This window comes from Phoxinus phoxinus (genome assembly GCF_949152265.1).
Source record: "Phoxinus phoxinus genome assembly, chromosome: 8".
Lineage (NCBI taxonomy): Eukaryota > Metazoa > Chordata > Actinopteri > Cypriniformes > Leuciscidae > Phoxinus > Phoxinus phoxinus.
The window spans coordinates 24474696-24496160 of NC_136883.1; the positions used below are offsets into that span (position 1 = coordinate 24474696).

Here is a 21465-nt window from a genome sequence, read left to right on the forward strand (position 1 = left end):
AGAGAGTGAAAGAGAAGAGGTGGGGGTGGATGCGAGTGGAGCGGAGTGTTTGGCTGTTGTCCATATGTGCGGCAGGGGAGTTGAAGCAGTCAGGAGGGGAGAGAGGGCTGGCACGTGGAAGGGCAGTATTTCAGAGAGAGAGAGAGAGAGAGAGAGAGAAGAGGCTTCTTCTCATTAGAGGAGGAGGTGGAAGCTTTCCAAGATCAGCTTGCTTGATGTCTGACACACTCATACTCACACACATAGTGCTATGAGTTTAAGGAATCCATCGGCTGTGGTAAGAGTGACAGGAACAGTCAGCCAGGATTGAGTCACAGCCTTACACTCGGTTTAGACACTTTTCTTCACACTGGAATCCACAGAAGCATCTCAAAGCCACACGCACACACCCTAAACGTCAATGAAGTGAGTTCCATCACAATTCTCTGATGACAGCTTACTAGTTTTCTTCTTTAACCGGCAATTCAGTCTGTCAGCGGATGGAGGCTGCTCGTGGTGGATCATAAGGAGTCAGTGTGAGACTTTTAAGAGGAGTGTGTGAGGATGGCATGGGGTGTGTGGACCTTCATGCTTTGCATGACACTATGGATCTGCACTGCAACTCAATCGGCAAAGAGTGTGTATCCAAGATTACGACTATCTCACAAAGGTAAGGCAACGTGTGTGTGTGTGTGTGTGTGTGTGTGTGCAATGATTCCACATGAAGTTCACTTAAATTAAATCTGAAACTAATTATTGGTCATAATTTTAGACAAATGTTAATACATGAATATCCCAATACAGCTCTTACTTTTTACAGGTTAATGTGTGTTGAACTTTAGACTAATTGTACCACTTTCCCCGCACTGTTAAAATGTACAATCAATAAATAAATAGTATACAATTTATTATAAATGATGCGTGTATACATATTATACTTGTTATTTTAGTTATTACACCACACTTGAACCGCAATTCATAACTATTTTACATTTTGGATAATTGGTCATGAATTTATATGATTTCCTACTATCTCATTTGTACAATTTCTTTCGTACAATCTTCTTTCCCCACTTAGGTTTAGGGGTGAACCTTCATGCTTAGTTTGTCTTCTGAAAATCTTGATTAAAATCGTGCAAATTCATACCAATTCGCCAAAACATAATATACTTAATCTTAAAATAATAAATTGTTTTCTCATGAGAACAGATTTTATTATTTTCTCTTTTTTTCTTTTATTAAGTCTAATGCACAGTGGATTATGGACATGTAGATGATTTGGATAGTCACTTGCACTGTCATTAATACATCTGGAGTCTATTTTATTTGTTTTTCCTCATCGTTATGGTGGTTGAGCTTCTACAATGTGGTTTTCTGTCAGCTTAAGCGGTTCAGTGAAGGAATGTCAACTGTTCTTGTTACTATGCTGGTCTCGAATTGGCATGTTTACAATGAAATCCAGAGATAGGGGGCATCCTTTTGTAGATGAACACCCTAGCCCCAAGCAAATTGCCCATGCCTCTCTCAGTCTTCCTCTCTGAGCAAAATGCTGTGGAAACTATGTCATATAAAAATCCACACCCCAGTGTTGGTCATGGTTGAGAGTCCATGCATGTGGAATTTCAGTTCACAGTAAATCAAACCAATACCGTCTAACCTAACTGTAAAATCATGGAAACAACACTTTTCCTTTGAAACCTTTTCCTTTGAGAAAGACACTGACACTGCGCTGGCCAAAGGTTTTAGTGCGTCTGAGGGGCTTTTCTTATCAGATTTGTCATAATATTGATTTTGACTGTCATATTCAGTGAGTTGTGTGCGTAGCTTCTGGCAAACTCAAGCAAATTGTGATTGACGTGTGGCGAAGAAACCGGCAGGCTCCAAAAGGGAAATGTCCCCAGGCAAAGATAAAATGTGGAATTTTTTTCCCAATCCTCTCATTGACTCTTAGTCTCCCTATGCCTTGTTTTCTTTTCTTTTTCTTCTTCTTCTTTTTTTATTTTTATTTAAATGTTGATTTGATATTAAAAATAGATTAAAAATTAAAAATAGATGTTTAAATTATAGAGATATTTCTACCTGATCTGAAATTACTTTCATTATAGTCAGGTTGATATAGTTTAAATAAATATATTTAAAGGGATAGTTCACCCCAAAATTCTGTCATCATTTATACTCAACCTTAAATTGTTCTAAACCTGTATGAATTTCTTTCTTCTGCTGGACACAAAAGAACATATTTTGAAGAATGTCTGTGACTAAACAATTGATCGGCCCCATTTCTTTCATATGGGGCAAAAATAATCTGGAAGTCAATAGGGACCATCAGCTGTTTGGTAACTGACATTCTTCAAAATATCTAAATAACATCAAGTTTGAACCTCTTTCCTTGAAGTTCGAACATTATAAATAAATTCATAAAGGTTTGGAACTTTGAGGGTGACTAAATTATGATAATTTTTGGGTGAACTGCCCTTTAAGTATATTTTAAGAATTTTTTTTTTTTTTTACAGTAAAGTTTTCTTTTTGGCTATAGGACGTTTCTCTGAATGTCCATCTTTGTCTTTCAGGGGTTTTTTTTCATTCTTGTGTTTTCTGTCATTATCACGGTGTGCTCTGCGTGTCTAGACTGATAAAAGTTTTTTCTACTCAGCTGAAGAAGCTTTTTTTTCTTGTATCCCATCATTATGGAATGAAAAACATGTATAAACTTAAAAATTTGAATAGCACGAAAACCTCAGAGGTATTCAAGGCATTTTCAAGACCTTCACATGAGGTTAGGCATTCACAGGAGGTTGATTTATGGTTAAACATTTTTAAGATCTGGAATCAAAACCAGAAGTTTATTTAATCCTGGGCTAATCTGTCAGCATGTTATGTGCTAAGTGGAATCTTTTTTTGCCTACCAGAAACAGTGCTTGTCCAACTAATCTGTCAGTTATGTGCTAACTGCTAAGTGAGATATTTGTTGCCTACCAGAAACAGTGCTTGTCCAATTTATTAGATCCTTAATTTAATAATTTAATAAAATAAATTAATCTGAGCCACAGTTTTCTAGTTCACAGAGCCTAAATAGGTAGTAGCTGTTGGTAAATAACAAGAGTAACAGAGTACAGCGAACTATTTGCGCTACAAACTTGTGTATTAAAAATCATGACAGAATATTCAAATAATAAGTAAGAAATACCAGTTTTGCAATATCAAGCAACATACAGTAAGCGCTTTTCTGTCACTTTAATCTCAAATGTCAATGGTTGCTAATACCACAAAGTTACCCCAATTTTACTTTATTAATCAATAACTCTACTATATGGGTGTATTGTGACGATGGCACATTTTTTTCTAATTAAAAATTAAATAAAATCCTAGTCGGGAATTGCTTGTAGCAACCAGTGTTTGTGTGCTTGGGTAAACATATTTGACATGCTTATCAATATCTATAGAGCTTGAGTTTGTCTCCTCTGCGGATTTTCTGAATGCTCCTTTGTTTCCGACTTGACTAGAACATGTTGTTCTGGATATTACATTTGAGTTTGATGCTACAAAGCTGCAAAGTGCTCATTTTCGTAAATACATTTTCAGTTGTGTAGGCAGGAAAGTGTCAGTGGGATTTTCTTCAAGCTTCTTAATGTATTTTAGTAAGCATTAACCCTCGTTTAGGGCTTGACACTAATCAAATGAATTTATTATATTCCTTTGATTTTCAGAGTTTTGTGAAACTAACCAAATGGAAAATACAGTCCAAATGGGAATTACAAATTCAAATTTAAGCACATCGTTTTAAACTGCTGCTCTGCATGCTATCATTTGGCTAGGCTTTGCTTAAAGAAAAATAGCTACAGCAAATGCTAATTACGTGTAAAGGAAGCTTATTTCAAAATAAACTTACATTCATCGCCTTGAAATGTTTTGGCTTCATTGTCTAACAGCTGAATCATCAACACGTTCAACTGGTTTGTAGGTGTTTGGGTGGAATTGTGTAGGTGGGTGCACATATTTGATATTTATTTTTAAGTGCCTTTGGTTTAATCAGGGTATAAACAACTAAAGTGAAAGTTAAGGGACTTCTGTTGGAATTGGCGTAATTAGGAGCTGCAACTTAGCACTGTTGTTTGTTTATGAGGGAACATTTTCAGACATGAAAATTGCCAACCACATTTCTTAAGCAACATCCCAACTGTGCATTCTAAGCCTGACAGGTATCTTGATAATATGCAGGTATTTTTGAGAGTATCGAATAGCGAGGCTGAATTATTCAGTGGTGCGACTGTACATCCTTCACTACCGCAGGGTCCAAGGGGCAACATGCTGAGCACATGATCTGCAAGAGTTGTATATTTATCCGAGAGTGAATTCAGTTTCAATCTACTCTAAACATTATTTCAAAACACTTCCAACTGGTTCTGGAGTGTCCGACCCCAGTTTTGGGGTGATGTCACGCTGTTAAGACAGAGTTTGAGTTTCGTGCATTAACTTGTATAAATAAACCTTGCTGGTTTCGGAATGGTATTACTGAACAGTTACCCTTTGCAAAATTTCAACAAGGAGCCCCCCAAAAGCTCTCCAGAGCTTTCAGCCCTTGTCCCAGCTACTTATAAAGAGTGTCAGTTTCTTATCCTGAATCTATAGCCGTTCAAACATACAAATCCTCATGGACCCCCAGTTGGTCCCAGCTATCATCACGTAAATGGATGTTCGTGAACGTTTTATGAGGTTTGTTGAAACAATCTAAACGTATAACATGGTTACCCCCTACATCAATATGAATGTGAGAAAAGAGCCATATTTTGAGCTCTCTGACACTTCAGTACAGTCAAATAGGTAGCATACTTTAGATTTGCCTTGTTATATGGTCTATAATAACAAGCTATAGTAGCTTTTCCATCGTCAGTCAGTCATCAAATGACTAATCACAGTTTGAACACTATAAATCGGTTTTTCATCACCCTTCACAGAACATTATCTTTAAGTTTTTAATTCAGCCTTGGGATTTGTTTTACAGAACTTTGGCTCTTAGTGAGGAAGACCATGGTCTGTGTTTAATTTTTATATTCTTTTTTAAATTGACAGTATAACAGCCAATTAGCCAGCTCATGTTGCATTTAGGCTTGGGTCATAATCACTAACGTGCTGCTCGAGTCTCTGTTGTAATTTTAAACCTACCTCAGTGCAGACAACAAGACTCATCTATGTTTCAGATGACTTTAAAATAGTTTACCAAGGGTTATTTTCTTTTCGGTGAATAGAAGAATTTCAGTGCCCCACAGTAAAATAAAAAATGTAAGTAAAATATAATTTTAAAATAAAACTTTTAACCATTCCACGTTAATTCATATGAAGGTTTTCATTGCTTTCATATGGCCATTTATGTACAGTCATGGCCAGAAGTTTTGGAAGTGGTATACTTTTTGTTTCTCGCAAAGTTTGCTGCTTCAGTATTTTTTAGATCCTATGTCTACATGTTTCTATGGTATACTAGAAAACAACCTTTTTTTAGAAGTTTGAAAGGTTTTTATTGACATTAACATTTAATATATGCAAAGAGTCGATATTTACAGTTTTGACACTTCTTCATAACCTCTGCAATTCGCTCTGGCATGCTGGATATCAATTTCTGGGCCATCTATTAGTAATTGGAGTTGATCACAATTTGTGGACTTCTGCTTGTCCATTTGCGGATTCGAGGATTGGATTAACATACTTGAAAATGCACAGATCATCACCAAATTGCTCCTGGATCATTGGGAGAAGTTGCTCTTGCAGAACATTTTGATACCATTCTTTATTCGTGGTAGTGTTTTTGGGCAGAATTGTGAAAGAGCCCACTCCCTTGGGTGAACAACAACCCCACACATGGATGCTTCACTGTTGGCATGTCACAGAACTCATGGTAGAGTTCGCCTTTTCTTCTCCGGACAATACATTTTCCAGATGTCCCAATTTAACTTTGCAGCAGTCTTTTGCTGTCCACTCTTCTTTGTACTTCCTGCAGAATTTCAGTCTGTCCTTGATGTTTTTCTTGGAGAGAAGTGGCTTCTTTGCTGCCCTTCTTGACATCAGGCCGTTGTCCAAAAGTCTTAGCCTACACAGATTCACTCACACTGGCCTGCTACTGATATTGAGCAAGCTCTGAACTGGTGGTGACACGATTCCATAGCTGACTCCTCAGAAGGAGATGCTCCTGGTGCTTGCTGGACACTCTGGAATGTCCTGAAGCATTTTTCACTGCAGTTCAACCTCTTTCCCTGAAGTTCTTAAAGATCCGGTAAATGGTTCTTTCAGGTGATGCCTGTCACAGCCGATAGCAGAGAATTGGGTGGATCCAAATGCAGCAACATGATAGTCAGGGCAATCCAAATTGTCGTCGTCCATGCAAGAGTCGTAGTCCAAATAATCATCCATCATCAGTGTCGAAAACCATTTAATCAATCAGATACAAATAAACAAAACATGCAAGAACAAAAACGAGAACAGACTAGAAACAGACCTTGGCATTGACGTGTGACATACCATACAATGACTCCGTGACATGAACTAACACAGACAGGGTATTTATACACACAGAACTAACAGGATGATGGGAAACAGCTGAGTGCAATTAACAGATGATGAGTGCAGACAAAGGATTATGGGAATTGCAGTTCATGATGAGTGGGTGACGATATGGGGAAGAGACCTCTAGTGGACACCCAGGGAACCACACACAAGACACTGTGACAATGCCATTTTGATGTAAAGCGAGGATTTGATGTAAAGACATGCTTTCGTTTAAGGGAACTGAACCATTGCTAACACAATGATTGGAAGCACTTCTTTCTTCCTTTTATAGCAATCAGTCTGCTCTTATAAAACAGTCAGAATGATTACTGAATGATAGTACTTGTTCACACTTTGATGTGCTGATGATATGATTATGAAATTATGTTGGTCATTTTGTGCCAGGGCCAAAAACGGTGAAATATGAGTGTTTGTGATAGTTGAGCAAATTATGTTCTTTGTGATTATTTAGAATGAATGTGAAAAAATGTGAATCAAGCAGCAAACCACATTTAAAGGGATCATTCCAAACCTGTATGAATTTCTTTCTTCTACAGAACACAGACCATTCAGAAGACATTCTGAGGAGCATTAGGGTCCAAACAACACTGGGCCTTATTCAAAAACAAAATATTTTTTCCCCAAAATATAGAAGAAAGTTATGCAGGTTTGGAACAACTTAAGGGTCAGTAAATGATGACAGTTTAAGTTATCTCCCCAAAGAGAACACTTGTAATAATTTTCTCTACTTCTAGTCCCCATTACCATCATTTTATTGAGGAAATGGTAATGGATCTCTAGACTAGAAATGACGGAAAAGCATTTGACTCTTTTATTATTATATTATATCATGGCGAGCAGGACGAGGCCGAGGGCTGATTTTGGTCTGGTTTAAATGCATTGGAATGAAAGTGTAAATTCAATAAGGCTAAAAAAAGATGCTATCTGAAACTATGCAATGTGAAACATTTAATTCCAGGTGTGTAATGACCTTGTCATTCTAAAGACACAGTCCACAGCACATGAAAGGAGAAGGACTTATACAAGCAAACCTCCTGTTGCTTCATCACCGAGTCCACGTCTCCAGATAGTGCTGCATGTGATTAGCCAGCCCGCAGGTCATTGCGTAATTAATGATGTTCTTGGGAGAGTTTGTTTCTACTTTGGTCTGTTCCTGCCTCTTCCTACCTCTCACTGTGTCTTTCTCAGTATTTCTCCTGACAGTCCCGAAAGGTCTGTTTACCCAATAAACCCATAATTTCCTTTGAAATAAGGCATCTGAAAGGTCGTCATGGAGACGGGTTCCTCAGAGACAGCAAGACGGGAAGTAAGAAATCCTGTTTTTTAATAAACTTCACAGTCAGTATAATCAGCGCAGGACAGCAGACCCACAACCGGCCCCCAAAAACAAGGGTTTCCTTGACTTACAGTGGCTTCAATGAATGCACATTGTTCTCTGGTCAATGAAAGATCTCCAAGGTCAGGTAATTCACAATGTATCCATCAATCAGCTTGTTTCCCTACATCAAACAACCCGAACAACCACTTCCAAAAAAAACAATAGCCTGAAATTTCATCAAAGATCCAAGCATTGAAGGATAGCGGTCTATGTGATGTCCTCTTATACTTGTACTCCAGTGAAGGCAGTTGATGGTTTTCTTTTAGATGCTGTCTGTCCTTTACCTTCAGCTAATGATCTTTGCATTCATTCATTTGCTTTGTGTCCATGTGGCATTCATTTTAGAGGTGACATCATGCACAGACAGTTTACACAACACAATGGATTTGTAAAGATGGTGTAATTTTCTCTCATCTTGGAGGGATTTCAAACTAACCATTGGGTCGATATCGTTTAATACTTCTGAACTTTGGTAGAAAATAGTTTGAATCATTTTTTTGATACCCAGTATTTCTCTACGGACTTGTCTCTTGAGGTATTCGTGGCAGTTCTTGTGGGAGGATGTTTGAGTAGAGCTAATCGTCTTATACTTGTAAGTGAATAATGATGTGACATTACTCTAGAGATGTAGTTATTCAGGTTTAATCTACTCTGACTGACAGTCCAGGAATTATGATGCATAAATGTCAAGGTTTATTGTTAGTTAAATAAGTAAGTAGTAAATTGTTCTTACATCGTATTTCTCTTTCAAACTGTTCAAGGCTCCATCAAGGTTAAATATGAGAAAAATGGTTTATGAACTCAAATCTTTGGCATTTTTTCATCCCATCGAATGTTTTCCATGAAGTGAGTGTGTGATAGGCCTTACTGTATCCAACACTTGTGTTGTGTGTTTTGAGACTTTTTCATCTCTTAAACTTGAGCAGTTATTCCAGGTGGGAGGAAATTATAGGGAATAAAACCATGGAAATCCCCTCGGTTAGTTTTCAAAGGATACCACTTAAAATGTGTTTTTATCTCTGTACATGCCAAGACATTGAACTGAAATAATATATTTATTCAACATTTCAGATGTTTGAGGTTGAAAAGTGAAAAAGCTCATAAATATAATATGAGTTGGGAGTTTCCTGTAAAATGCTGAGAGGGGTTTGTTATTTTCACATATAAGAACCAAGGCTGATTCACCTAGTAGATTTTCTAAATTATCATTATTTGTAAGGATTTTTTTTTAATGTGTTTTCAAGATGTCCTGAAATTAAAACTTGTAAAAGGTAATAATAATAATACAAGCATGCTTAATAATAAAAAATTTAAACAGAAATTTCCAGTTCCACAAAGTTGAGTTCATGTTTTTATAAATGGCTCTTTTTTTTTTTTTTTTTTACATGAATGCAGTATGAGGAATTAATTTAAACTTACAGACTGCTATTGAAATCAATCAGTCACCACAAAATAACACATGACGAGCAATATATAGCAATGCTTCCATGATAGGGCTGTAAACGATTAATCGCGATTAATCGCATCCAAAATAAAAGTTTGTGTTTACATAATATATGTGTGTGTATTGTGTATAATTATTTTGTATATATAAATACACACATATGCATGTATATATTTGAGAAAATATAAAATATTTTATATATATATAAATAATATAATAGTTATATTTATATATAATATAAATAATATAAAAATATATATATGCAGTATATAAATGCAAATATTTCTCAAATATATACATTCATGTGTGTGTATTTATTTATACAAAATAATTATACACAATACACACACATATTATGTAAACACAAACTTTTATTTTGGATGCGATTAATCGTTTACAGCCCTATTCCATGAGTCTCTTCTTAAACCTCATGCTATCCACAGCATGTTCCATCTGGAGGACCTGACCTCTGTCTCTCTAGCTCCACCTCCTGAATGATTGACATGCATTTTTGTTTTTGTATATTTGGTAATTTGCTATGTATCTACACATCATATGTCCTAACAGGTAGCTACTGTGAAATCGGCAGTAGCATGTTGTTCTAGTCAGCGCTGATGTTTGAAATCAAAATACCTGTCTGTCTCTGTTAACTTGATTGACAGGTCAAGACCTTGGCCCATTAAAGGGGGAGCAGATAACCCCCCCCCCCCCCCCCCCCCAACAAAACTTTTTTTTTCCTGTTCAATGTCTGATGGGTTCAAGTTATTATTATTATTTTTTTCCATAGAGCTGATGCTTGATATCAGACTCAATCCCCCCCAAAATTAGAAGCATCACTGAAAGCTTCTCCACAAGGGTATGTCAGTTTGGCTGCTCGCTCATGTTTTGCCCAAGCATCACTGAGATTGTTTATGGAAATAGACTTTATCTAAGTTCTCCCCATCTCATATCTTCACCCTTAACTGAGTGTTGCATCTAAATGTGGAGTCTCTTTCAAATGAATGTACCACTGTTGCTTTAAATGCTTTGGTAAATGCTTTAATCTCGACCTACTTGCTATAAAACACAGACAAAACACTTATTTGCAATGTGCCGTATCTCTAAAGAGCCATTGTTTAATCATAGAGATGAACTGAGACTATGGAATTATCTTGGATATTTATTCCCATAATATATTTAACTGATTAAAAAGTCTAGATTGCTATATTTGTGAACAAAGATAATCTAAATTTGTACTTGCATTTTTTGGTCAATATGTTGTGGCATTGGAATGAAAAGTTATAAATTGTGTGTGTGTGCATGTGTGCATGCGCGTATACATGTTTCAATTTTAGCCTGTTATCGATTTCATTTGCATTACTTACTGAGGGTGTACATGGGTTCAATTTTGATTTCGTGTTGTCATTAAATATGGTTAGTGCCCATGCATTTGATCAGCCTAGTGCTTTAGTATGATGATCAGAGATCCGGTGGTTTGATGCTTATATGGGAAAATGGGGTTTGAATCTGGCTTGCTTCACTCCTATTTCCTTGTGCTTTTATGTTTTCAGTCTCCTATAGTTTGTTGGTTGAGGGGGAGGTTGATGTTAGCCAGCTTCACTTCCTCTGTGCTGGTTCATTGAAGTATGACAGCTGCAATTTAAAATAGGTTGAAAGTACAAATAACATGAGTCAGAGCAAATCATACATGCATAATACACAATGCAGTCAGAACCCTCTTAATGTTATTTGAGGCCCCAGGTTGCACCACCTCTACAAGGCCACACCGAAATGTGGCCACAGATCAGGGACGTCTCCCTGCCAGCCCGCCCACAAGAAGCAAACCCCTCTGGGCTTCATATCTAAACCAAAAACCTTCACATTTCCAGATCAGAAGAGACAAATGTTTACCAAGCTGTCGAGTTTGTTCAGGGAGAAATATTTCAAAGGTGGTGTATTGGATTAGGCTATGTTCTGGCTGCAAACGTTTTTGTCTCAATACAGGTCTTGTATAATTAATATAGGCATATATATATATATATATATATATATATATATATATATATATATATATATATATATATATATATATATATTCGGTACAAATGGGGAAACACCAAATTTATGGCCATTTACTGTTTTTTTTCCTTTTTTTTGTGTGTGTGATTATTTCCGTGATAATTAAGCACATTTTCCCCACAAGTTCTTCATTATTGCAATTTAAAAATGCTAATATGGATGTGTATATATAATCATTTTGACGGGAAATGCTTAACTGTCATAAAATAATCTATCTATCTATCTATCTATCTATCTATCTATCTATCTATCTATCTATCTATCTATCTATCTATCTATCTATCTATCTATCTATCTATCTATCTATAATCATTTTTTTTTCTTTTTTTTTTTTATGTGAACTAGGGAATATAAACTGCAGTTCAACATCTATGGATTTATTTTATTAAAGGGAAGTGTTTAGATTGCTCATTGACTGTGGTTGATTTATTTATTTTCATTAGTACGCTATAAATATTGAATGCACTAATTCCATTATACAGAGTTGTACTTGTGAAGAATATGTAGTCTAACAGACATGCAGTCTGTCTGGAAGAAGGTGAAGATCATGTTCCCAAATACAGGATAACCCTTACGATAATTACTAGGGTTAACAGGTTAACACAGTCAATATGCTGTGTTAGAGGACAGAGTCTCTCTTAAACAAAGTCTCTCAGTCTTCCCTGCTCAGAATCAGATCTTTTATAGTAATTAGTTTTGGCTTACTGCCTCCTTTTAAAGTTTTGTTGATTGAAATAAAACGGACTCATGTTCATACAAACAAGCTTGCTTTATACTACAGTGAGAAAAATATGATTTAGGAAACGTTCATCCATCTGGAGGTCTACTAAATGACCTTTCCTGTTAGACAAAAGATGGAGAACGCACAGTGACCGATGAAAGAAGGAAGCTCTTTTCCTTCCCAGGATGAAAGCACTTCCCTATCTCCGATAGCCGATAGCCCCTCTGCAAAGGGAGTAGACGTCCACATCCGCAATCAGACTATCAGGTCTCTTTAAATCTGGAATCTTCAGCCCTCCAAAGTCCTCTTTAGGGAGAACTGGCACTTCCTTAGACCTGCTCACCCCGGCTGAGGTTCAGATGCCTTAGGCAGAGGAAACAGGTCTTTAGTTTAGCTTACGGGGAAATGCAGCCAGTTCAGCGCATGGGGATATGGATTAGAGAGGGGTTGGCTCATTTCCCTTTCAATAACCACTTTTTTCAATTTTATTAGCTGACAGGTCTGAGAATGGAGCATTTCCTGAAAGCAAATGCAGTCACTTCCTGTCTTAAATGTACTATTTAAATGTACTTTTACTTACAATCTGAATGAATAAATATGTTGCCAAACTTTTTTGTTTAACAATTTATCTTACTTAAATGTGATTGGCCGATCAAGACAGATCCCTTGAACAGCCAATCAGAATATTTTCAAGACCTCAGGCATTTAAACCGGCATGACATAACTGCAGCACCCTTTTATAATAAACAGAATGTTATCGTGTATTGGTGTGGTGGACACTATATAATGTTATAGATATCTTTATTGTTATCATTATTGGTGTGAACGGGCCTTAGAGATATATCGCGGCGTTTGAGGTTGCTCCGCTCTCCAAGCCCAGACAAGTGAGCTGGTCGCGCTCTTTGGTGTGTGTGGTCACAATGTGTGAATCCTAACGTGACTCTTACATTTGCCATTCTTTTCATTTATGTTTAGTAAAGAGTTTATGGGTAATGTAGGGTGGAGGATACCTATAACTTTTCTCCTGTTTAATGGTTAGTTAGGGAGTGAGGGAAGTTGTTATTTTGTTTTTGTTTTCTGTTTTGTATAGGTAAGTTAATGCTATCTCCTTTTATGTAAAGGTTTTTGATTTTCTTTTGATTTGGGCCCTCCTCCCGAGGTAATACTTTTGGTTTTGGATTTATTTGGTAATGTGCTCCTTTACTTCAGATTCTCTTTATTTTCTAACTCCTGCTAAGTGGAACAATAAAAGGCAGACACGCCATTTCAAATAGAAACTTGTTTGTGTATTTTGTGAATCTGGGACTGGAGTGCTGGAGTTCCTTAAAGTCTCCACTGTTTGTTCGTCGTTCCCTATTTTATCCCTAGACTAAGGGGGAAGACGTAACAATTGGTTATCTCTTATTTGGTCTCTTTAACTCCATCAACAAAAATAGTTTTAAACAAAGTCAACCATCGTTGATCAACCATCGTGTGTCCTGAATGAACAGTTTTTGAATGAATTGGTTGCACGAGTAATTTAATGACTCACTCAAAAGGACGACAGTCACTTGTTTTGTTCCTGAAGTAATCAGTGTTTTAAACTAATTGGTTGAGTGAAGGTTTCAAACTCACTCATAAAGACAAAATCAATTGTCACCATCTACTGCCAAAAACTCCAATCTTAGAAGAAAATGTTCTGTGTAGAACATTGATGTTTATATACATTCATCAGCTGGAAAAAATTTTTTCTGAAAGTGATTCCAATTATATCATTCTTCTGTTATCATAATAGCTGTGGTGAGGTCATCGCTATTCTCGTAGAATTAGAATAATCACTAAAACTGTATATGGTTATTACTGTATACGGTTATTGTTATTGGTAATTGTACATAGGCAATATTGTGTCTAAAATGCTAAGTTACTCAGTATCATAACCACATTTTCTCATATTAAGTATTAGGTTAGAGTACATTACTCATGTTTTTAATTTATTATACCAGTTGAATGGTTCTCTTTTCACCTGATTTCCTCCCCTACTCCACTGAAGAGTCTAATAGTACGACGACCCTTGCCGGGTCAAGGGCACTGAGTTAGTAATGGTGAGGGGTTAAAATTCCCGTTGCCTCTGGGGGCATTCAGGATTATTATTTTTGGCCTGTGTAGGGACATTTGTTGTTTGTTCAAGATACAAGGTCTCTTTATAAACATTATGATGCCTTATGGCTTTTCATTGTGGTCCCCACTAATAAATGCAATATTTATAAATAAATATTTAAAAGAGTGGATGAGCCCTTCCTGTGAAACATCACATAGAGTGGCCAGTGAATTATGATGCCGAATCCCTTTTCATTGTGGTCTCCGCTAAGAAATGCAGTATATTAAATAAATATTTAAAAGAATGGATGAACTCTCCCTGTGAAACATCACTTAGAGAGCCCAGTAAAATCATGAGCTAAGTCTGGTTTTATTTATTTCTTTTATCTTTCTCGTTTATCTTCACGAAGAAGAGGCCAAATCTTCCCTATTGATGTATCGTATCTTCCCTATTGATGTTTATGTTGAACGTCTTTCAGTAGATCTGTTCTCAGACACTAAGATTTGATCAGAGTCTGCCACTTTAAATGCCTGATTTTGACATTGCCTGTCTCTTTCCACTTTCTTTCACTGTCTGTTTATCTCTCTCGCTATCATTTCAGTAATCCAGCTTTATCCCTTATCTGTCTGTCTGGTTTATTTATCTTCTTTTCATACATACTTTTGCCCTTCAACTTTCTAAGTGGCTCTTTTAAAGAATTAGTATAAAATTGAGAATGGACTACCCCTCTTCTTTTTTCTGTGGAACACAAAAGGAGAAATTTTGGTCTCTGTTTTCCATGTAATTACAATGGGGGCTGACATTTTTAAGGTTTTCAATTTTAAATAATACAAAAATGAGTTCATATGACTCAAAATGTATAGGCTACTCTTCTGAAGTGATATTATAGCTTTGTGTGATGAAAAGAGTAACATTTAAATCATCATTCCATGGTGATCTTCCCTTCCAGTGAGCTACAGTATTAACAACTTCAATTTCAGTATGTTTCATAATGGCTTCATGATTCTTTTATAGTGCTTTTTGGAGATGACAGCCTTAGTCCTTAAACGCTTTCATTATATTAAAAAGAGTAGGCAAGATATTCCCGAAAAATACACATTTCATGAAAGCAAGAATGTTATAGGGGTTTGGAAATGACATGTAAAACAAGTAAACAATGGGAGAATGAATCATTTTCTGCTGAATTGTTATTTTTAATACGTTTCTCTTTTAAAAAAAATTGAAAAAAGATTTATTTATTTATTGTCAATGTGCCATTGTACTCAACCATCATCCAATGGTATATGTGTGTGTATACACTTATCGATGGATCTGCCTGCATCTGCATGTGTGTTGGGAAGCGGCCATAAAGCAACCAGAGAGCATTTAAAATGAAAAACACATTTTGTCATTGGGTGTGTATGACTGGAGGGCCAACTCACACACGCTGAATAAATCAGAAGGTCAAGACCATTACGAGGGCAACTCCCTGTGGAGCAACCCAACACACACGCAAACGCACTCAGGAAATCTGTCATAAGTCATTGACACTGCATACTTTGATTAATCATATAATCCAATTTCTCTCATATCACGATTCACTGAAGCAGTGCTTCTTTGTCTAATTTTGGTCATATATGTGGTCTGTTTAATCCTGTTCCAGCTGCCTGACTTCACTCTGTGGTGGAAAGAAATGCATCATAGTAGCCGAGAGATTGGAGTCATGCGCTGTAGTTCAAATTTAAAGGTGCAGAAAGTGTTTTCATTTTTACAATAAAAAAAAAAAAACTTCTGGATCAATTGAGAATCATGATTTCTTTTTTTCTTTTTTCTTTTTCTTTTCCTTTTAAAAAATAAATAGGGATTGCAATTCTCCCATGATTCTGAATAGACAACTAAACAAAATAACATGCAATTTTATTAGAGGTTCTGACAAAATGTTAATTGGTGCAGTCTATTTAAAAAAATAAATAATATTTTGAATGAATGATTCAATGACTCGCTCATAAATACTTCACTTGCTTGATTACTGAATTAATCTGTTTTTTAAAGAATCTCTTGAATTAATGATTCAATGACAAATAAATTTTTAACTATAAACTTGTCGCCACCTACTGGTGTAATTCTGTAATTAATACAGTCTTTATTTGAAATGCCAAGTTAATTTCAAAAGGTGATTTACTCTATTTTGATCACTACCGTAGACATAATTTTTTATATCCGAACTATAAACTTTTATCCCAGTACCTCTGTGTACTGTGTGTTTGAAAAGACTGTTTGTGTGGATGTTTCATACCTAAACATGACAAGAACGTAGATCTAAATGTTCGCTGTGATAATACTTGTCAAAAGTTTATTAGTCATAGAGCCGAATCGCTGTCATTTAGGAATGAGATTGCATGGGTGCTTGAATTGAGATCGCAATCTTTTAACGATTAATTGTGCAGCTCTAAATTAAATTAATACTTTTATTCAAGGAGGACAAATTGATCAAAAATGATGGTAGAGATGTTTATAATTTTACACAAATATATTTTAAATAAGACCAGTTACTTTGATTCGTCCGAATCCTGAAAAAAGGTTTTGTGGTTTCCACAAAATATTAAGCAGTACAACTGTTTTCAACATTGATAATAATAAAACATGTTTCTTGAGCACCAAATCAGCATATTACAATGATTTCTGAAGGATAATGTGACTCTGAAGACTGGAGTAATGATGCTGAAAATTCAGCTTTGTCATAACAAAGTAAATGTATTAAAAATAGAAAGTAGTTATTTGAAATTGTAATAGTATTTTACAATTTTGATGTTTTATTGTATTTTTAATCAAATAAATTCAGCCTTGGTGAGCATAAGGGTCACAGTTTGTTTTCATTAGCCACATGGTTTCCTGTGTACAGTTTTCACGCCACTCCTTTGTTACCATGGTCACCATCATTATCGTCATATAGTTAATTAGGTTCAGCTGTGTTTGATTAAACATCCTCATTTGTGTTTGCTATAAGTTGGTCCCTCACATCCATTCTCTGTCCGATCACTGCTATGTTAAGTGTGTGGGGGTTGACCTGTTTGACTGTCTTCTTGTAATTAAAACTTTTGTATTTGAAATAATCATCTTCTTCGTCTGCCTTCCTCCAACACACCGTGACGATAAGAGACTTCTTTCAAACACATTAAAAAATCTTACCGACGCCAAACTTTTACACGGTAGTCTACAACCTCTTATCGCCACTGAAAACCCTCAAATCATTCAGGCTTTGTGAACTTACTGGATCAACCAATTAATTGAAAAGAATTGATTCACAGAATTGCCTGTGAGCTGGGGCAAGTGTCTCGATTATTAGTGAATAACAAATACCTTTTTCTCACAAAACAATCTGCCTTTTAGAAGTCTTGGATTCTTGTGCACATGGTGCTTTTACTGTGCTTTTTTTTGGTCCGTTTTGAGGAAATGATGGCAGAACTAAGTCCGCTTCACCAATACATTCTAAAGAATTAAAGTTTGGTGCACAATTGGATATGAATGGTGCGTCAAATCATGTGGACTTTCTAACTGTTTATGTGTTTTCAGATTTATGGGAGTTGAACAGGACGTGGCTGTTCCAGGCCGGAGAGGGGCGTCTGCCGCACTACAGTATGTTACTGGATGAGACCCAGGAAAGGCTAATCGTCGGTGGAAAAGATATCCTGTACTCTCTCAATCTGGAGCGCATCACTGCCCCTCACAAAGAGGTACATGCATTTACAATGTTCTTAGGATTTGGGCAACATGTCTGTCAAGCATTATCATCTGTGTTTGTTTGTGTGTGTGTTGTGGTACAGTTTATCAGCTCATTTGGCTCTTGAGTGTACGTTTTTTTACGTCTGTTGCTAAATAAGTCTCAGCATAACTACACACATATTTATTAAATAAATAAATAAAATCAGCACTCATGCAAATAGAACCCAGGATGGATTGCAACCATCTGCTCCCCTTCAATTCATGGACATTCACAAATCCTTGTGCTCGTTGTTGCACTGAAACTGTTCATTATAGTTTTAATGTATTTGCACTTATTGTCATGGATGCAGCATCATGTAAAAAGCAGGCATTTTTGGTTTTAGAGTTCATTGTAGAAATAAAAACACAGGTGTATGTGTAAATTCATTCCAAACTAAAGTGTCTGATCGCATATGAATGTTGCATTTTAGCCCCTAGTGGCATTCGCATGGATCTTTCAAAATGGTTATGAAGCAACTGCTCTTCATGGTAAAATGAATGAATATAATGTGTCCACACAAACCAAATGACCACTGATTTGTTTGAAAGAGAAGAATAGTAGGTTTTCTAGGGCTAACCAACAGAAATAATTACCTGTATGTAAGAATTCTAAAACAATCATTACGGGCATAATTATTCATAACCGCACATTTTACAGAAATAATGTTTTAAATTATTTAGTGCAAAAATCGTGGTAATTTTTACTTCACGCTCATAGTTTTAATACGAATACATCACGTCAGTCTGGCAGTCACATACAATCTAGTCACAGAAGTTATATGATATTTCAACACTTCTGAACCACAAATCAGATCTGAAAATACGCATATGATTTGTTAATATACAGTTAAGTCAGGTTTACTGAGATAAAGTAAATATTATACAGCTGATCATGTGATCCCAGTATGGCGGCCATCATGAGGTTGGACCATATGCAATATATTTTGATGAGTCTTCATGCCATGTACATCATTTTAAATGTATATATTTAAGTAGAAAAATATTTAGTGGACTTGGAAAAGTCTGTTTTATAATTATTATAATAAAGCCAGGATTATAATTAGTCGGTTGTAACAAGTAATAATTCAACTGTAGTTGACTTGGAATTTACGAAATTGACGCTTTATCCAAAACTACATTTTATCAGTTCATAAGTTCCCTGGAAATCAAACCCATGACCCTGGAATGCAGGAATAAAGACAGTTTAAACTTGTCTTTTTCATGCAACCACATCAAAAATATATGTGACAGTATTTAGCCAAGTAGAGCAAGAGCATTTCTGTGCCAGAACATTACCAGAACAAATCTGCCTGTCTCCCTGTTTTAGATTCACTGGGCGAGCTCTGAGGAGCAGGTGGGGGATTGTTTAATGCAGGGCAGAGAGAAGGTAAATCTGTTATACATCCTGTATATGTGACACAGTGGGATCCTGTTACATGACTACAATGTTTGATGAAATGTGTTAAAAAACATTCTTAAAAGCTTCTTTTCTTCTCTTTATATTTATCTTTCTTTTTGTCCCTCTCTCTTAGCCGGAGTGTGCAAATTACATTAAGCTGGTGCAGCATTATAACAGCACCCACCTGTTAGCATGTGGAACTGGAGCCTTCAGCCCCATGTGTGCCTATATCAGAGTGGGTCAGGGAACACAGGTAAGTCCTATATACTATGGGAAAGAAAAAAAATCTTGTTTTCAAATAAAAATATATAAACATCTTGAAAAGAATGTTAATTAGCTACAAGATAAGAAAGACAGCAGTCAATTTAACACATTCATTTAGTTAAAATGAATGAAAACAAATTACAATAATGAATTTGAGTCATCTTAAAAATATATTGAAATGTGATTACTTGCAATAAATTGAATTAATTGGCACGTAGTGTAATTCATTTAGCATTTTTAATTAATTTACAGCCCTGAAATTGTGGGATTTTTTTTACATTGACATGGACAAGTTCCTCCGGGTGCTCCGATTTTCCCCACAGTCCAAAATACATGCAGTATAGGTGAATTGAAGACGCTAAATTGTCCGTAGGTGTGAATGCATGTGTGTGTGAGTCCCAAGTCATGTAATGGGGACCTGGCAACCTTGCCAAGGCAAATTATGGAGAAGGCCCATAGAATCACCTAGAGTCCGATATGACTGAAAATGGTTAATGAATGTTAGTAAATCTCTGCTGTTTAGATTTTTTTTTTCGAGGAAAACATGAAAAAAGTGATACAATTTCCTCTTTTATCATTGATTTTTGTTTTTCAAAGACAGAAGGTGAACAAACACAATGCCATTGACATGTTTTAAAACCATAATATGAGTCACAGTTGTTGACAACAAAGTTTCAGAGATGCCTTAGTGACCACAGCGTCTTTAAATGATTTTATTGCATCAGAAGCAGACTGAGGTCGCTGAAAATGCTCCGGTGTCGCTTTGTCCTTCTCTCCACTTTCTGACTTATATTCCAGAAAACATGCTTTGAGGAGTTCCTGTTTGTCTTCTGAGGAATGTGTCGTAGTGACTCACAGATAAATTGGGTCCAGTGTTGTGCTGTTATTTGTCACCACAGACTGTCCTGGAAACTACCCTTGTAGTCTGCGACTGTCACTCTCACTGCTTTCTACACATGGTGGGGTCGTGCAGAGACTCCTGCGATAATTGAAACCAGTCAGAGTGGTAACAAGTTAAAGCATTTAACATCTCAAGACACTAAAACATTGGTCTTGTTTTCAGATCTGAAATCTTTGATTGTAAAAAGATCCAGATGCTGTGTGTCACCGTGAAGTTTAGGAGCACATTTCAGTTAGGAGGGCTGTTTGATAACTGGTTTTCAGCTTGCTTGAAACTCACAGTTTGCAGTTGGAAGGAAAGAAATACTTAAAAGCATATGGAATTGTATTATCGTTTAAGGAATGTTATAAATCTGGTGGTTTAGAGAGACAGAGAATAAAGAATGTAACCTACATTTTCACTGTTGTGTGTGTAACGGAGGTCAGCTAGTAAGAGCGGTGCAGGTAAACCTCACTTCCCTGATCTCAAGAGGCGCACTAGCAACTGTCGCTAGAGACTGAGTTCATTAGCGTCCTTGTTAGTGCGCTAGAGGCTAGAGACGCCGGTTCGAGTCTCGCTCGGAGTGGGGCAAATAGGACAGAAGGGGTTGTATTGGTGCCGTGACCCGGATGGGAGTACAGAGGGGGTTGAGTATAACAGAGGTGCCGTGCAAGTAAACCTCACTCCCCTGATCTCAAGAGGCGGCCCTAGCGACTGACGCCTTGTTAGTGCAACCGCCTCATATGCTGGATATGCCGGTTCGAGTCCCCCTCGGAGCGGGGCGAGTAGGGACCGGAGTGGTTATATGCAGAAAAGTTCAAGGTTCAATATGAAGCTTTGTTCATTTGTACATTGTTGTCTTTTTTACAACATTCAGCCCCAAACTAAATTACGTGAACTCTTGGACGTGCAGTTCAACCATAGAGGTTCATGGCTACTTGAATGCCAACAAACTAGGAACTATTG

At 36.5% G+C, this 21465-nt stretch overlaps 1 protein-coding gene across 2 annotated transcripts in view; it reads left to right on the forward strand.

The window, feature by feature from the left end:
- Positions 1–270: 270 nt before the first annotated feature.
- The window catches only part of sema3e (sema domain, immunoglobulin domain (Ig), short basic domain, secreted, (semaphorin) 3E), a 62024-nt gene continuing 40829 nt past the window's right edge, over positions 271–21465 (forward strand). Inside the window, exons 1-4 of one of the 2 annotated variants that reach the window (XM_079620007.1) lie at positions 271–649; positions 17768–17928; positions 19284–19343; positions 19489–19608. In XM_079620007.1, coding sequence (XP_079476133.1) covers positions 544–649; positions 17768–17928; positions 19284–19343; positions 19489–19608 — 447 coding nt within the window. In that variant the 5' untranslated portion in view covers positions 271–543. The remainder of the gene's footprint in view (positions 650–17767; positions 17929–19283; positions 19344–19488; positions 19609–21465) is intronic. The other variant, XM_079620008.1, reaches the window with a different exon arrangement.